General features: G+C 38.1%; 1 protein-coding gene across 3 annotated transcripts in view; it reads left to right on the top strand.

The window, feature by feature from the left end:
* RAB2A (RAB2A, member RAS oncogene family) overlaps positions 1–15,262 on the top strand; it is an 89,932-nt gene that overhangs the window by 28,535 nt on the left and 46,135 nt on the right. For all 3 annotated transcript variants that reach the window (XM_026011881.2, XM_026011887.2, XM_072734680.1), the window contains exons 2-3: positions 3,623–3,694; positions 12,973–13,040. In XM_026011881.2, coding sequence (XP_025867666.1) covers positions 3,623–3,694; positions 12,973–13,040 — 140 coding nt within the window. The remainder of the gene's footprint in view (positions 1–3,622; positions 3,695–12,972; positions 13,041–15,262) is intronic.

Genomic DNA, 15,262 nt, shown 5'->3' with positions numbered 1-15,262 from the left:
AAATTGCTTAGAACAATACCTGGCACAAGAGTACCTTTATGTAAGTTTATCTGTCGTTGGGAATCATAAATTTTAAAGATTTCAGAGTTTTTGATCATTTAATAACATGAAAATACTCATTGGCCACTTAAACTATTCCTCATTCAATTATTTTTTTCTAAGTGTCTCCCCTCAGGAAAATCAACATATTTGACTATCATTCTCTATGAAAATGAAGGATGAATCAGTTACAAGTCCTGCAAAATATATAGGATTTCATCGAGTATATATAAATACTGGAGCACTGCTTGAATTCCATATAGTGCCATTGACGAGTGGGGATCTGATATTTAGGCTAATAAACAGCTGAAGAAGAGGAAAGATATGGAAGATGCTTTTAAAGAACTTATCTGATACAAAGGATTAAGAGAGACTCAGGAAAATTGGTGAAAGAAACCTTGGAAATTTTTGCCAGTTTTATATTATAGAAAGGACAAATATTAAATAAAGGATGTCCTACAAAGTGTGCAAATTACCAAAACCCTCTAACTTGAAAGATATTTTGTTTACCTTTAGAAAGAAATGGAATCTTTAAGTGAAGAACCAAACAGCTAGCCTTTCTATATTTAACTAGCACTTGCTCAGAATAAGTGTTATTAGTATCACTAAAGCAATACATTGTTTTGTGAGATAAGAAAGATTTTTAGGCTCTCGTATCACTTAAATGATTTACCAGTCTGTTAGATGATTCTTGAGGTCTCTCAGTAATAAATACCTGATTTCTAATTAATTATGATTTTTTTTTTCTATACCATATGGGAAAATTTTGGATGTTACAAATAGAAATGAAGAGAGGTGCCTAGATGGCTCAGTCGGTTAAGCATCTGCCTTGGGCTTCAGTCATGATCATGATTGCAATCATGATCATGATCAGGCCCTGCAACTGGCTCCCTGCTCAGTGGGAAGTCTGTTTCTCCCTCTCCCTCCACTCCTCTCCCCACTCGTGCTCTCCCTCTCTCTCTTGTTTGTTCATTCTCTCAAATAAAAATCTTTAGAAAAAAAGACAAATAAAAGACACAGGAGTCTTAAGTGCATGTTACTAAGTGAAGAAGCCAATCTGAAAAGGCTACATACTGTTAATTTCAAATATTTGATGTTCTGGAAAAGGCAAAACTATGGAGACAGTAAAAAGACTAGTAGTTTGCCAGGGATTGGGGGCAAGAGAGGGACTAGTAAGAAGAGCATAGGGGATTTTAGGTCAGTGAAACTATTCTATATGATACCATCGTGGTAAATACATTATACATTTGTCAAAACCCATAGAATAAATATCAAGCATGAACCCGAATGTAAACTATGGACTTTGATAATTATGAGTCAGTGTAGGTTCGTGGATTATAGCAAGTATTGTGGCTCTGGTGAAAATAGTGATGATGGAAGAGACTGTGCTCCTGTGGGGCAGGGAGTGTATGGGAACTTGCTGTACTTTCTGCTCAGTTTTGCTGTGAACCTAAAACTGCTCTTAAAGTCTGTTTTAAAAAGCTGGGGGCGGGGGGTGGGGGGGGGTTGCAGCTCAACATTTTAGCACCACCTTTGGCCTGCAGTGTGATCCTGGAGACCCGGGATCAAGTCCCACATCGGGCTCCCTGCATGGAGCCTGCTTCTCCCTCTGCCTGTGTCTCTGCCTCTCTGGGTCTCGGTCTCTCATGAATAAATAAATAAAATATTTTAAAAAAATAAAAATCTGGGGGGTGGAAGAGGGGTACCTGGGTGGCTTGGTCAGTTAAGTGTACATTTCTTGATTTGGGCTCAGGTCCTGATCTCAGGATTTTGGAGCCTGTTTAAGATTCTCTCTCCCACGTCTTCTGCCCTTTCCCTCTCTAGGGGGTAAAAAAACACAAAACCCTTGGGGCACCTGGCTGACTATTGGTAGAGCCTGTGGCTCTTGATCTTGGGGTCATGAGTTTGAGCCGCACATTGAGGGGTTGATTGTGCTTAAAATTTTTTTTAAAGCTTAAAAAAGAACCCTGAAAATTCATACTCAAATGTTCACTTATTTTGTACTCTTACACTTAAAAAATAATTTTCCATTCTATCCTAGATCTGAGAGTCTATTCAGAGGAGCTAGAAATATGATAAAATGAGTTTGGCTTTACACATTTTGTAATGTAAAAAAGAAATCATGGATAAAAGAAAAAAGAAAACTAAGGTCAAATGTTTTGAAATTCCAGTTTTTTAGTGAAAACATTCAGAAAACTTTGAACAAATAAAGTATTTTCCAAAACATAACCACATGCACACACATTTCTTCGAATTGTGTAATGGGCATTTTGATAGTCTTTGTAACATTTGGCACTAGGGCCCATCATTCAGCAAAATCCTTAACTGCCTTACCTCTGCCTTAAGACAGGAAGATATTCATCATACTTCTCTCATTGAGTTTATAATCTGGAAGACCTTGAACAGCTTAGTTTAAGTTTCACTTCTTCAGGAAAACCTTCTCCAGCCCTTCAGTCTAAATCAATCTTGTTACTCTTCCTCATAGTACTCTCTTCTTTCAACTGGCAGTTACTATAATTATTTCAAGTTGCAGTTCATATAGATTATTTGGCATTCATTCTGTTTAATTTCTCTGCCTGTACTCTATTATAAGGAAGGAAGCGTTCCACGTGATTGTATCTTCAAGTCCTAAGTGCAGAGCACAGTTAGCATGCAGTAAAGCCTTTTGAGTGAAAGAATGAATGAAATGCAGGATGCTGACAAGGAAGCCGACTTGGTCTAATGTGAAGATGAGGGCCTGAAAATGAGTAGGAAGATGCTGTGGTGTTCAGTAACCAGTTCTCAGAGGATGAGTAAGATAAATACAGAAAATTTGTCCTTAATTTAGGACTGTGGAAGTTATTCATGATATTAATGAAGTGAAATTAGGTGGCAGAGGGAAGGGATGCAGTTCAGATCAGGGTTGATCCTGGGGAGCCTAGGTGGCTCAGTCAGTTAAGGCTCCTCGCATGGAGCCCCACACCTGGCTCCCTGCTCAGCAGGAAGTCTGCTTCTCCCTCTGCCCCTCACTTTGCCCCTCCTCCTGCTCAAGCACAAATAAATAAATACATTTCTCTCCCCACCCCCTCAATAAATAAAATCTTTAAAAAAAAAAAAAAAAAAGGAGTAGAGTTGATCCTGAAATGAATTAGCCAGAAGATAGAGCAAAGTAGATCCCACTGCCAGTTTGTTTGTTTGTTTGTAGGAAAGTAAGGTAAATTACAAAAAGAGATTACTTTGTTTTTAAGTATTCTCACTACTACACAAAAAACAAAGCGCTTGAGCTCTTAACTGCTGGAGTACTGTGGTAGGGGCTGCTGCTGGGAGGACCTGTTCGGTTGTCTCGCAGGAGTTCCTGCCAGTTTTACCTTTCAGATTAAAATGTCAAATGAATAACAAAGGATGAAAAGGTGTTTTAGATTGTCAAACACCTTCCACCTAAATCATCAATCTTGTGATTTCTCAAGAAATTCGAGCACCGAGAAATTCTGGTAGACTGTTCACAGAGCACCAGAAACGCTAGCTGCCTCTTTCCTAGGTACTTTGTAAAGTGTTTCTTAATTATTGTGAGTTATGTCTCATGATTTTTTTTTCTAACTTTCAGGTGTTGGTAAATCATGCTTATTGCTACAGTTTACAGACAAGAGGTTTCAGCCAGTGCATGACCTGACTATCGGTAAGTTTTATACAAGAGATGAGAAACCTTCAGAAGTTTTGTGTAGTAGAAATGGAATGTGCTAACGGGGGTCCATTCTGTTCCAAATGGGCCGGAAAGAATCAGTGAAACTAAATTTGTTACTGAGTTTAGTGTCACCACTTTTTAAAAATAAAAATATATGAGTATGGTAAAAATATTATCCAACTTTGTAAAAGTGGTCAGAAAATGGGAAAGAAGTCATAAATATTTAGGATTTTGATTGTACTTAATTATTAAATAAATGATTGCCAAACAATATAGCATAGGGACAAGAGCAGAGACTTGGGACCACCTTGCCAGAGTTCAAATCAAGGCTGTGCCACTAACTAGCTGGGTAAGCCGCTTTACCACTCCATGCCTCAGTTTATCTGTAAAATGAAAATAATAGTGGTACCAATCTCACAAAGTTATTGTGAGCAATAAATGAGTTAATAACTGTGAAACATTGGAACAGTGCCTGGCCACATGGTAGATGCTTTAGGTTTATGTATAATTACCAATTGAGGAAAAACTGCCAGCAGCCATTTTTAGTGTCCTGTGTTGCAGAGAATAAACGAGACGGTTACTAGTCACTGTTAGACTGAAATCTACTTGGATTTCACCACTGATAGCTTGGTGTATCAGGTCTCAACCAGTGACTGCTTATTTTCTACAGATATCTTTATTTTTTCTTTTAAGTTTAAATTCAGTTAGCCCACTATAGATACCTTTCAATCATCATTAATAGCAAGTTGATTCTCATGTCCTGTGTATTTTTAAAATACCAAATCAGAGAGTTTGTTAATTAAATGATTAAATGAATTAATAGTTTTTGGCCAAGCAACATATACTTTGTGGATATATTGAAATCTTTTCCCAAGTGGCTATTGTCATTGAGAATATCCAGATTCTAATTTTTATAGTTTTTTTTTTTTTAATTTTTTATTTATTTATGATAGTCACAGAGAGAGAGAGAGAGGCAGAGACACAGGCGGAGGGAGAAGCAGGCTCCATGCGCCGGGAGCCTGATGTGGGATTCGATCCCGGGTCTCCAGGATCGCGCCCTGGGCCAAAGGCAGGCGCCAAACCGCTGCGCCACCCAGGGATCCCTAATTTTTATAGTTTTAAGTGATACAGTAATGAAGGATAAAACAGGTACTACTGTTTCATGCTGGTCCTCATTCATAGTTTAACTTTGGTGAGTTCAGTTTTGTGTAGGATCTGCTCTTTGCCCAGATGGTCTAAACCTTGGGGCTGTCTCTTTGGCCTGCCTCAGTCCTGAAACAACTAGCCACATGGTTGGTTTTAGGATAGGGAACTAAACAAAAGTGTCTCCCTTTTCATGAAGCTTCGTATACATTTCTAAGGTGTTATGGCACAGGTGATAGATGGGCTTAAGCGTGCTGTCAGAAATTGGCAAGGCTTATCCTTGTAGAGAGAGGGAAGGAGATGGACCAAAGGAAGTTGTTTGAAACTGTAACTCAGCTGTACCAGCTGCCTTCCCCCTGGGTTTGCTGGTGGGTGGCTCTGGGAGGTAGGAGGCTTAAAGCAAAAGAATGCCGAGTGTTCTCTTTTCTCTGTCTGCCTGGATTAACTGTACATCTTCCAAGACTCTAGCCCCAACTCTGGTGGTGACAGGCCAACCAATGGTCTGACTCCTAAGCTCTCCTAACTCCAGTTTCTCTCTTTGTCGCCCCAGCTTCGGGATGGTAGCACTTGCCTGCTGCTAATATCTCAGCTTCATTACCATCCATCCCATCTTTGAACTTCTTGGCTCACTCTTTCCTGTAGCTAACTCCCTACATTAAATTCTCTCTGTTTTAAATATTTAAATATAGTTTCTGGTTTTTCTGGTTGGACCCTGACTTCTGTACTTTACGATACCCATCACAACTATTTATTTTTCAGGTTATTAGCACATATTTGTTTTAAAGGAACATTGGAATGTTTGGTGAAATAGGTGTAAGACAGTACCTTGATTCTGCTGCATACTTTCTTTGCCTGATGAATAGAGCAAGGTGAAAAGGCTGAGGTAGGGCCATGATTAGGAAGTATTAAACGGTGGAACAGAGGAAGTCAAAGATGAGGATGAGCCTATGAAATACTCCCTACCCTTTGACTGCTATCTCAGTGAGAATTGTTAACAATAGGAATCAAAGAAGCAGTTTACAAATGGCTTCTGGGTCCAGTTACACTGAAGGTCTAGACTAGAACCTTGCTACTCAGAGGGTGTGTTCAAACACGGTCCCACTGACCAGCAGCATCAGTATTCTGTGGGACCTTGTTAAAGAGTCTACTGAGTCAGATTTTGCATTAGAGCAATGGCTTGTAAATATTGATTACCCACCTAGGAATATGTTTTGTATTGTTGATTTATGCGTGCATGTGAGCACACCTCCCACACACACCCTAGCCTTTCCATTGCTTTACTTCCTCTCCTCCTGTGATCTTGCTTCCCCTCAACTCAGCTCCTCACTCCCATAGTCAAACCTGGTCATTACCAGTGTCTGGAGGTTCTCCAGCGTCTTACTTTCATACATCTAGCCATTTGACTGTTCTGTCATCCTTCTAGCTCACACCCTCGAGTTGCTAACAATGATTTATCTGCTCCATCAGTCCTATAATCCACTGATCCTGCTGTCCTGCTCTCACCTCTCAGGTGGTGGAAATATCCCTCCTTACCCAGTTTTAACTCTAACCACTGTAATTATGTCATTATAATCACCCTTGCATGCACCCTCATTCCTCCTCCCCTCCTTTGCTTCATCACGGTCTCACGGCTAACCCACAGGTTAAATCCAACTACCTACTCTGTCCTGCTTGGAAAAAAACCCCACAAAACCGTGCTAACTAATCTCATAATTTCTTAGACACAGGGCACCTGGGTGGCTCAGTGGTTGAGTGTTTGCCTTTGGCTCAGGTTGTGATCCCGGGATCCTGGGATTGAGTCCTACATCAGGCTCCCCATGGGGAGCCTGCTTCTCCCTCTGCCTATGTCTCTGCCTCTCTCTCTGGGTCACTCATGAATAAATAAATAAAGTCTTAAAAAAAAATTTCTTAGATACTGAATTCTAACTGCTTGACAATTGCACTTTATTTCCAGTTCATTCATTCTCCACTTTCCTGCCCAACTGTTACTTACGCCTTCTTGCACTTTAAGCATGCACCACCTCTCCTGTCTTCACTCTGTGATAATCTCGATGTGTATTTCAAAATAGAGGCAAGCAGAAGAGCATTTTCACAGGTTTCCATCAGCACACAGGCCCACCTACTTGCATTGCACCCATAAACTCTGCCTTCTCCCTGCTACCGTAGATGAACTGAGAGTTGCTTGCCATGGCCTACTCAAGAACACTGCTTCAGCACTTCTTTTTTTCTCCCACACATTACTCATTTTTCCTGGGGTTGTCATTTTTCACGATTTATCTGTTCCAGCTTTCAATCTTTTTATTTCCTTTAAGCAGACGTCTTCAGAAAGAATTGTTCATATTTTCTATCTCTGGTTTTTCCCCTCCCCTCATTCTTTTTTGAATTTACTCCAGTTAGGCTCTCTCCTCCCCATGTGTACATATCCACCTGCTTCTGCAATATCTCCTTTCTCTTAGATGCCTGTTAGGCATCTCAAACTTAACTTGATCCAAATATCTCCTGATTTTTTTTTTCTTCCTAGATCTTCACAAGTGTACCTGTATGCACGTGCACACCTTCATACCCATCCCCTTGCTTGGATTTTTTTTTTCTTAATTTTTTATTCAGGTGATTATAAGTGAATATTGTCTCCCACCAGTATGAAGGTAAAGTGTTTTGTTCAGTGCTGTATCTCCAGTGCCTAGCCATATAAAGACTCTATAAATGTTTTCTAAATTAATATTACTATCCATGTGGGGAGAAAGCTTCATAAAGTAACATTAAACATTACAGTGCTTGATGCACACATTTGTTTAATGCTGTTTAATTACACTGTGTAGAGATAATTCTAGTTACAGCCCACTAATTCCCACTACATTTATTTGACTACCTACTAATGGACAATTCAACAAACACCATTTATATGTTGATACCACCTTCCTACCTATTTCCCCCATGTCCTTACACTAGTCATCCTGTAAGAAATGACTGTGAAGAGTCATTGGAGGGAAAAGGTGGTATAATTGAAGCATCATTTCTTGTATCTGCATTCCCACAAATAAGTTAAAAACACACCTCATTTATTTGGGATTCAGTTTTCTGAGATAACTCGAGTTAGTTAGAATAATATGGCCAAGAACTAGGAAGTTAGCTTAAAAGACCTGTGAACATCTGATTTAGATCTCACAAAGTCAGTATTACCTGAATAATAAAATGTAAATGATGGGGTGTGGTTATTTTGAAAACATTGTTAAAAATCCAGAGAAAGTTATATTCTCTGTATGACTTGCCTTTGGCCCTCCTGCATCCACAGGTGTGTTTGTCGCCTTCTAGAACTTTAAAATGTATTCATAAACATACAAAGCTGTTCTGATCTGCACTCCCTCCACCTGCGTACTAAACCAAGTACCCGTTTCTGCTCATCCTTGCCCTTCATTGCTGATTCTAGGATTTTACTCTTTGTGAAATGGAGAGAGAAAAGTGGTTATCTTACTTTGCAATTTCTGAATTTGTAGTGAGACTGAGCATTTTTAACATGTTTAAGAACTACTGTGTGTCTTTTCTCTTTGGATTACGTGTTTTTATCTTTTTGCCTCTTCTAATACCAGTTTGTTTTTTGTTCTTTTGGTCAGATACATTGATGTTTTTCTTCATGGCTTTCAGACCTTACTAAGGAAGGCTCCCCAAAACAAAAATTATATAATGTTCTTTAAAATATTCTTCGAATACTATAAATTTGTACCCTATCTGGTATATGGCCATGTATATAATTTTCTTTGTGTATAATGTGTGGCCCCATGCCATTCATTAATTAAATAAGCCATCTTTCTTTCTTGTTTGAACTATTACCTTTGCATATGCTACATCTGCATATGTAAGCAAGTCTGGGTACTCTCAATCTATTCCATTTATGTTTTGGGGTTTTTATTCCTCTATTTCATGAGAAAATATCACATGCTATTTTTTTTTAATCACACTGCTATTTTTAGTAACTGTGTAGTATACTTAATATGTGATTGACATTTTTTCCTTTTCTAGGTTTTCTTGATCAGTATCGTGAATTTTTTCTTCCAAATGACATTTAATCTCAGTTTGCCAAATCACAAAATTTTTAGTAAGGCTTTTAAAGTTTGAGAACTTTATGAAATTTATGGGCTAATTCGAAGACAATTTATATTTTTAGTATATTAAGGTCATCTATTTATATACATACGTATTTTCTTTCTTTACAACTTTTTAAATGCTTTTTGGTAAAGTTTTACAATTTTCTTCATACAGGTCTTCTTTTTTAAAGTTTATTTTGATATTTAATAGATTTTGTTACTATTATGGATAGGAGTTTTTTTCCACCATTATTTTTAATTATTTTGCATGCTGTGAGTTGACTGATCTTATCTGTAAGTCATAATTTTTTCCTTAGCTGATATTTGTACCTTTTAGTTTTGTTTTTGTAATTTATGATCAAAATTTCTAGAGTAGTTTACAAGTCAAGGGCATTATAATCATTTTCTCTATAATTTGAATTCTTTTAGTATTTTTTTTTAAATTTTTTATTTATTTATGATAGTCACACAGAGAGAGAGAGAGAGGCAGAGACACAGGCAGAGGGAGAAGCAGGCTCCATGCACCGGGAGCCCGATGCGGGATTCGATCCCGGGTCTCCAGGATCGCGCCCCGGGCCAAAGGCAGGCGCCAAACCGCTGCGCCACCCAGGGATCCCTCTTTTAGTATTTTTAAGTATGGCATGTACTACTCATTTTTCATAGAAAATTGGGGAAATTACTCTTTAATATCTAGTTTTCCCCCTTATTTCTAGAATTAGGGGAATAAAGCCTTCTTCCCTCAAGTCTCTGTTGTGAGCCTCCATGACATCTAGGTGCCCAAACAAGTCCAAATGTTCTCTGGTCTATCTCTGCTCTCTGCTTTGGCAACCCCACAGTCACCTGGCTCTGATAAGTGGCCCTTTCTCAAATAGGCTGTCATCTTTAGTTATGTGAGTGGTGGTTTAGAAATTTTGGTGTACAGTATGGAATGATAAGACAGTTCACACATACTGAGTACTTCCTGTACGCCAAGCACTCTTGTATTTTGTATGTAATAACCCTTTTAATCTTGAAAAAAAGTCTTAAGAGAATGGATGTCATTGATACCATTTTACAGATAAGAAAACTATGACACAGAAGAGATTTAACAATTTGCCCATGGCCCCACAGTTAGTAGGTATTGATCATTAAATGCTCAACAAATGGTTGCTCTGCAAGGTTTCAGGTTCTTACTGTATAAGGATGATAATGATCTAGAGAGAGTTAAAAAGTGTATGTATTTGCATTCAGAGTATTTTGTTCTGGAAGGTTGCAAGTGAATAACATATCTGAAAAAATCAGCTTTGCTCCCTAACAATGTCAGGTAAATGAGGCCTTCTTATATTTGGCTCCACAGACAATTTCTCTGGCAGCCAAATTGGCTGTTAATTGAAAATGTATCTGGGAAGAGAGCCTCAAGGGCATAGGAGATGATGGTTTATCCCTTGAAAAAAAGATAGGGAAGTCGTTCTAAATGGGATTCTCAAGCATACATACATACTTAAGTTGCAAAAGATTAAAAATTTTTAATAATGCAGGAGAAAAAGGTTTTCAGGTTTTTGTGTGTTACCCAGTCTTACAGGACATTTAGGTTTCAGTGTTTTCTTTTGCCACATAGTCTACAAAGGTAAAACCTGCATTGAGCCCAGTTACAAGTAACTAGATTAGAAAGAGTTATGGTTCTAGAGCTGAAATTAGATTCTGTTTTTGTTTCATTTCAAACAACCTTTATTACTTTGAATAAAGAGATAAATGTACCAAATGCAAATGTGGCTAGGCTAACCAAAGGGAAGATCTATACTTGGAGTTTTATATAGAACCTGCAGAAGGGGGATCCCTGGGTGGCGCAGTGGTTTGGCGCTTGCCTTTGGCCCAGGGCGCGATCCTGGAGACCCGGGATCGAATCCCACATCGGGCTCCCGGTGCATGGAGCCTGCTTCTCCCTCTGCCTATGTCTCTGCTTCTCTCTCTCTCTCTCTCTCTCTGTGACTATCATAAATAAATAAAAATTAAAAAAAAAAAATTTAGAACCTGCAGAAGAGGGAAGACTTGGACTTGGGAGTAGGCAGGAATGAAGCATTCTGAGGCTCCAGGAAACAGGAGCTGTCCTGAAACAGCAGAGCTGTTCTGAGCCTTTCATCTGCTGGGACAGAATAGAATGCATGCAGGTCCCTCTTCGTATCTGTGTCCCTCTCTGCACAAGATGACAGTTCCTTAGAAGGGGCATCTGCTTGCCCTTGCTTGCCTTGCCTGTCCAGCCTTGGTGTCAGTCCAAGGGTCTTTTTCTAGTTTTTAGTTGCTTTTTGTCAAATTTGACATTATGCATCCAGTTGAAGAAATCTTTAATCCCAGTGAACAGTGCAGCATTTTTGGATTGTGGTTAAAAGCCCACCCATGACAATGAAAGAAAAAACAGGATTTCTGTCTCTGATTTGTGGCTAGAAGCAATAGAGTCATGAAAGGCTCCCACTTAGTGAAATATTTAGCTATCTAGAATTTTGTACATTAGTACATCCCTTTTAAATACTGACACTTCAAAGAACATTTGTATAATATTTAATTACTGGTTCCATGTCATTAATGGTAAGCTGGTGGGTGGTTTTGTGTTTTTCCCACCTGGTGGCACAGAATACATGTGAATATATATGTATGTATATATTTATATGTATTTGTAATGAATACATAAGTAGATGTGAAAATGGTTTTATATGGCATAATTTTGCATTTTTCATTCTAGTACATCATGACTGCTGGGTCTCCAGCTTTTCTTTATTTCTGAATCTGAGAAACATACCATTAGTTTTTTGTATTGACTATGTCCCTAGGATGGAATCAGTATTTAAAATGTAGAGTAAAACCCTGAGGTTACATATCATGAAAGGACAAATTACCTGTGTTTCTGATCCTACAGATCCTGGTTGGGGAATTATAGGAGATGCTGAAATGGAATTCTGACACTGGGCAGTATGCCCTTCCCTGGGCAACTAGAAGCTGTTTTGCTGCCAGGGTGACATCTGGTTTCTGAGGACCATGTGTGTCTTCCCTTCACCCTGACTCTGATCTAAATACTGATAGAGCACACTCCAAGCAGTAATGACTTGGTGTAATATAAGTGATAGACTTCTTTCAGAGTCTCCTTCACAGCTGTGTGCTGTTCTGAAATTATCCCCTTTTTTCTCCTCCTGTTTTGATGATTTCCTGAGTGCTTTCAAAAAAAGATGATAAATGAAGGGAAAAAGCCCAAGTAGTTAACTTATAAGTGTAAAGTGTACTCTCTTTGACCTGCAATTCTTTTTCCTGTAATTTGCCTAAAATCATAATCGTTAGCTGAAAATGTATGCAGAAAGTTCATTTCAGTTTTAACTAACAGTGAAAATTTGGGAATGACCTGAATTTGTAGAAACAGAGTACCAACTAAGTAAAGTTGGCTAATTATGCAGCCATCAAAAATAATGGCATAGTTTTATATATTTATTGGTTTGTAATGAGATATGTGATGTAGAATAATGTTTATGTTACTGACTGAAAAGCAAATTGCAGAACAACATTTATATGCTCCCATTTATGTAAATTGTGTACTTCTGTGTTTCTACACAGAATATGCTACCTATGGAGTAATGTCTGGAAGTATGTTTGAACAATGGTTATCTCTAGTGGGTAGATTTGGAGATTTCTTTTCTAATTGGTAATCCACACTGGGAACCAAAACTATGATTTCAAAGTACATTTGCCCCTTTCAGTGATTTTTTTAATATCATATTAATAGTTTTTAAGAAATTTTATTATCTCATTTCTAGTTGTTTTTATATTATTAAGCCTGTGAAACAGGAAGACCACAGTTTGTTTTTTAACTGTACTAGACTTGAATATCTTAATATTTTGTGTCTTCAGCTTATGCCTTTTAGTACCTCTGCCTTAGATTATATATATGTTGTCTAGTGGTAAGAGCTATATTTGTTAAAGTTCATCTGTGTAGCATCTGGCGTAGTATGTCCTGGAAATACATCCTTAAATGTGAAATACAGTTCCTCTTGTTTGTGTAACAAATCATTTTTTTTGTCTGTTTAGGTGTAGAGTTTGGTGCTCGAATGATAACTATTGATGGGAAACAGATAAAACTTCAGATATGGGATACGGTGAGTATAATGAATACACTGTATGCCCTCAATAAAGTTGTTGTATGAAAGTACAGTATATGTTTTATTTTGTTTTAATGTCATTTTATGCCTATTACGGTTTGTTGGATACAAATACCCCTACAGCCATGAGATGAAATGTGGTGCCAGAAAAGATTAGGTTTTCTTTCGCAGTGTTTTCACCAGGTAGACCGCAGGTGTTGGTTGTTAGTGAAACATATCTGAACAAATGCTCAGGCTATTTATCTAAATGGAAATGTGCTAAACTGTGTTTTTAAGAAAATAAAATAGCAAATCTAAAGTACACATACAAGATAAAATATGAAAGTAAACGCCATTGAGTCACTTGATCTGAAAGTTTATTAATTTTAAAAGTTCGATTTAAAAATAAAAGCTTGAGGAGCCCCTGGGTTGCTCATTTGGTTAAGTGTCTGCCTTTGGCCTATGATCACAGGATCCTAGGATCAAGCCCCACATAGGGCTCTCTGCTCCATGGGAAGCCTGCTTCTACCTCTCCCTTCACCTGCTGCTCTCCCTACTTGTGTTCTATATATCTTTCTCTGCCAAATAAATAAATAAGTCTTTAAAAAAAATTTTTTTAAAGTTTGATGTAGTCCCAACCGCTTAAAGCCACTTTCCTTCTCACTTAGATTCATTGAATACCTATTCCATGCCATGCTATATAGCGTTAAATAACAATTTGTCATTTTAACCACCGCACCGGATTTGAGTGACTGTTTTCTCTGTTCTCCCAACTTAAATACATGAAAGAGGAGTTACTTTATTACATATGGTAGATGCTTTGAAGTAGTGGTTCTCAAATTTTTTGGTCTCAGAATCCCTTTCTTTATACTTTTAAAAATTAGTGAGGACCCCAAAGAGCTTTTGTTTATGTGGCTTACAGCTATCAATATATACCATATTAGAAATCAAAACTGAGAAACTTTTTTTTTTTTAAAGAGATGAGAAAGAGAGGCAGGAGGAGGAGCAGAGGAAGAGGGAGAAAGAATCTAAAGCAGGCTCCCTGTCCACTGCAGAGTCCACCATGGGGCTCCATCTCATGATCCTGAGATCATGACCTGAACCTAATCCAAGAGTGGGATACTTAACCAATTGAACCATCCAGGTGCCTCCAGACTGAGAAACTTATTAAATATCCAGTTACTAATTCATTTTAAAATAAGCATAATAAGGGCATCTGGGTGGCTCAGTCAGTTAAGTGTCTGCCTACGGCCAGGATCCTGGGATCGAGTCCTTCATGGGGCTCCCTGCACAGTGGGGTGTTTGTTTCCCCCCTTCTCTTTCTGCCCCTCTCCCCTACTCATGCACATGTTCTCTTTCAAATTCATAAAATCTTTTTAAAAATATAATAAATTCATTATATGTTAGGCTAAACAAAGCAGTTTTTATGGAAATTGACTATGTTTTCCCAAAACAAAACTTTATTTTTCTAGTGAGAAGAGTGTCGATTTGTTACATTTTGAAAAGTCTCTTCACTATCTGCTTAATAGAAAACAGCTTGGATTCCCATATCTGCTTCTTCACTGAGTCTTATGTGTGTTATTTAGTTGGAGTGTATGAAGAAAATACAACCTCACAGAAATAGGTAGTTGGGAAATGGAGGACTTCATGGACCCTGGAAGAGTCGGAGATCACATTTTGAGAACTACTGCCGTAGGTCAATTAGGACTTAATTCTTCACAGAATCCCAATTGAGAAAGATCAAAAGGTCAGCTGTTATGACAAAAAGCATATTTTCTAAACTAGTAAATGAAATATAAAATATGGGGAATTTTATCATTATATACCCCTGTTTTTTTCTTTTTTCTCTTGTCGCTCAGTCTTGATTTCTTACTTGTCACCTATAATAGTTACTGAAGGAAGGAACCTTGGAGAATATTCAGTCTCACAGACTGGATTCCCAAGACCAAGCAAGTGGCTGCAGGCTGTCATGAGCACTACAATCCTGACTGCTCCTATGTTATCACATAATTGTCCCTGAAATGGAAAACCCTAAATCTCTATCTTGCTCTGTCCCAGAGTTACACATTGGACTCTAGGTTCTCGTGGTATCTTACCTCTTCTTTTTAAGGGAAGATTTATGCTTTTACTGTTTCTTAGGGTTCCCCCACCCTGAGCCTGTAGTGTCTCATAACTTTTTTGATTTATATTCTCCCAGGCAACATGATTTCAAAACTGCATGGAAAAGAGAAAAACGAAAT

This window comes from Vulpes vulpes, chromosome 13, assembly GCF_048418805.1.
Source record: "Vulpes vulpes isolate BD-2025 chromosome 13, VulVul3, whole genome shotgun sequence".
NCBI classification, from domain to species: Eukaryota; Metazoa; Chordata; class Mammalia; order Carnivora; family Canidae; genus Vulpes; species Vulpes vulpes.
This window is presented reverse-complemented; position numbering and strand designations above follow the sequence as displayed.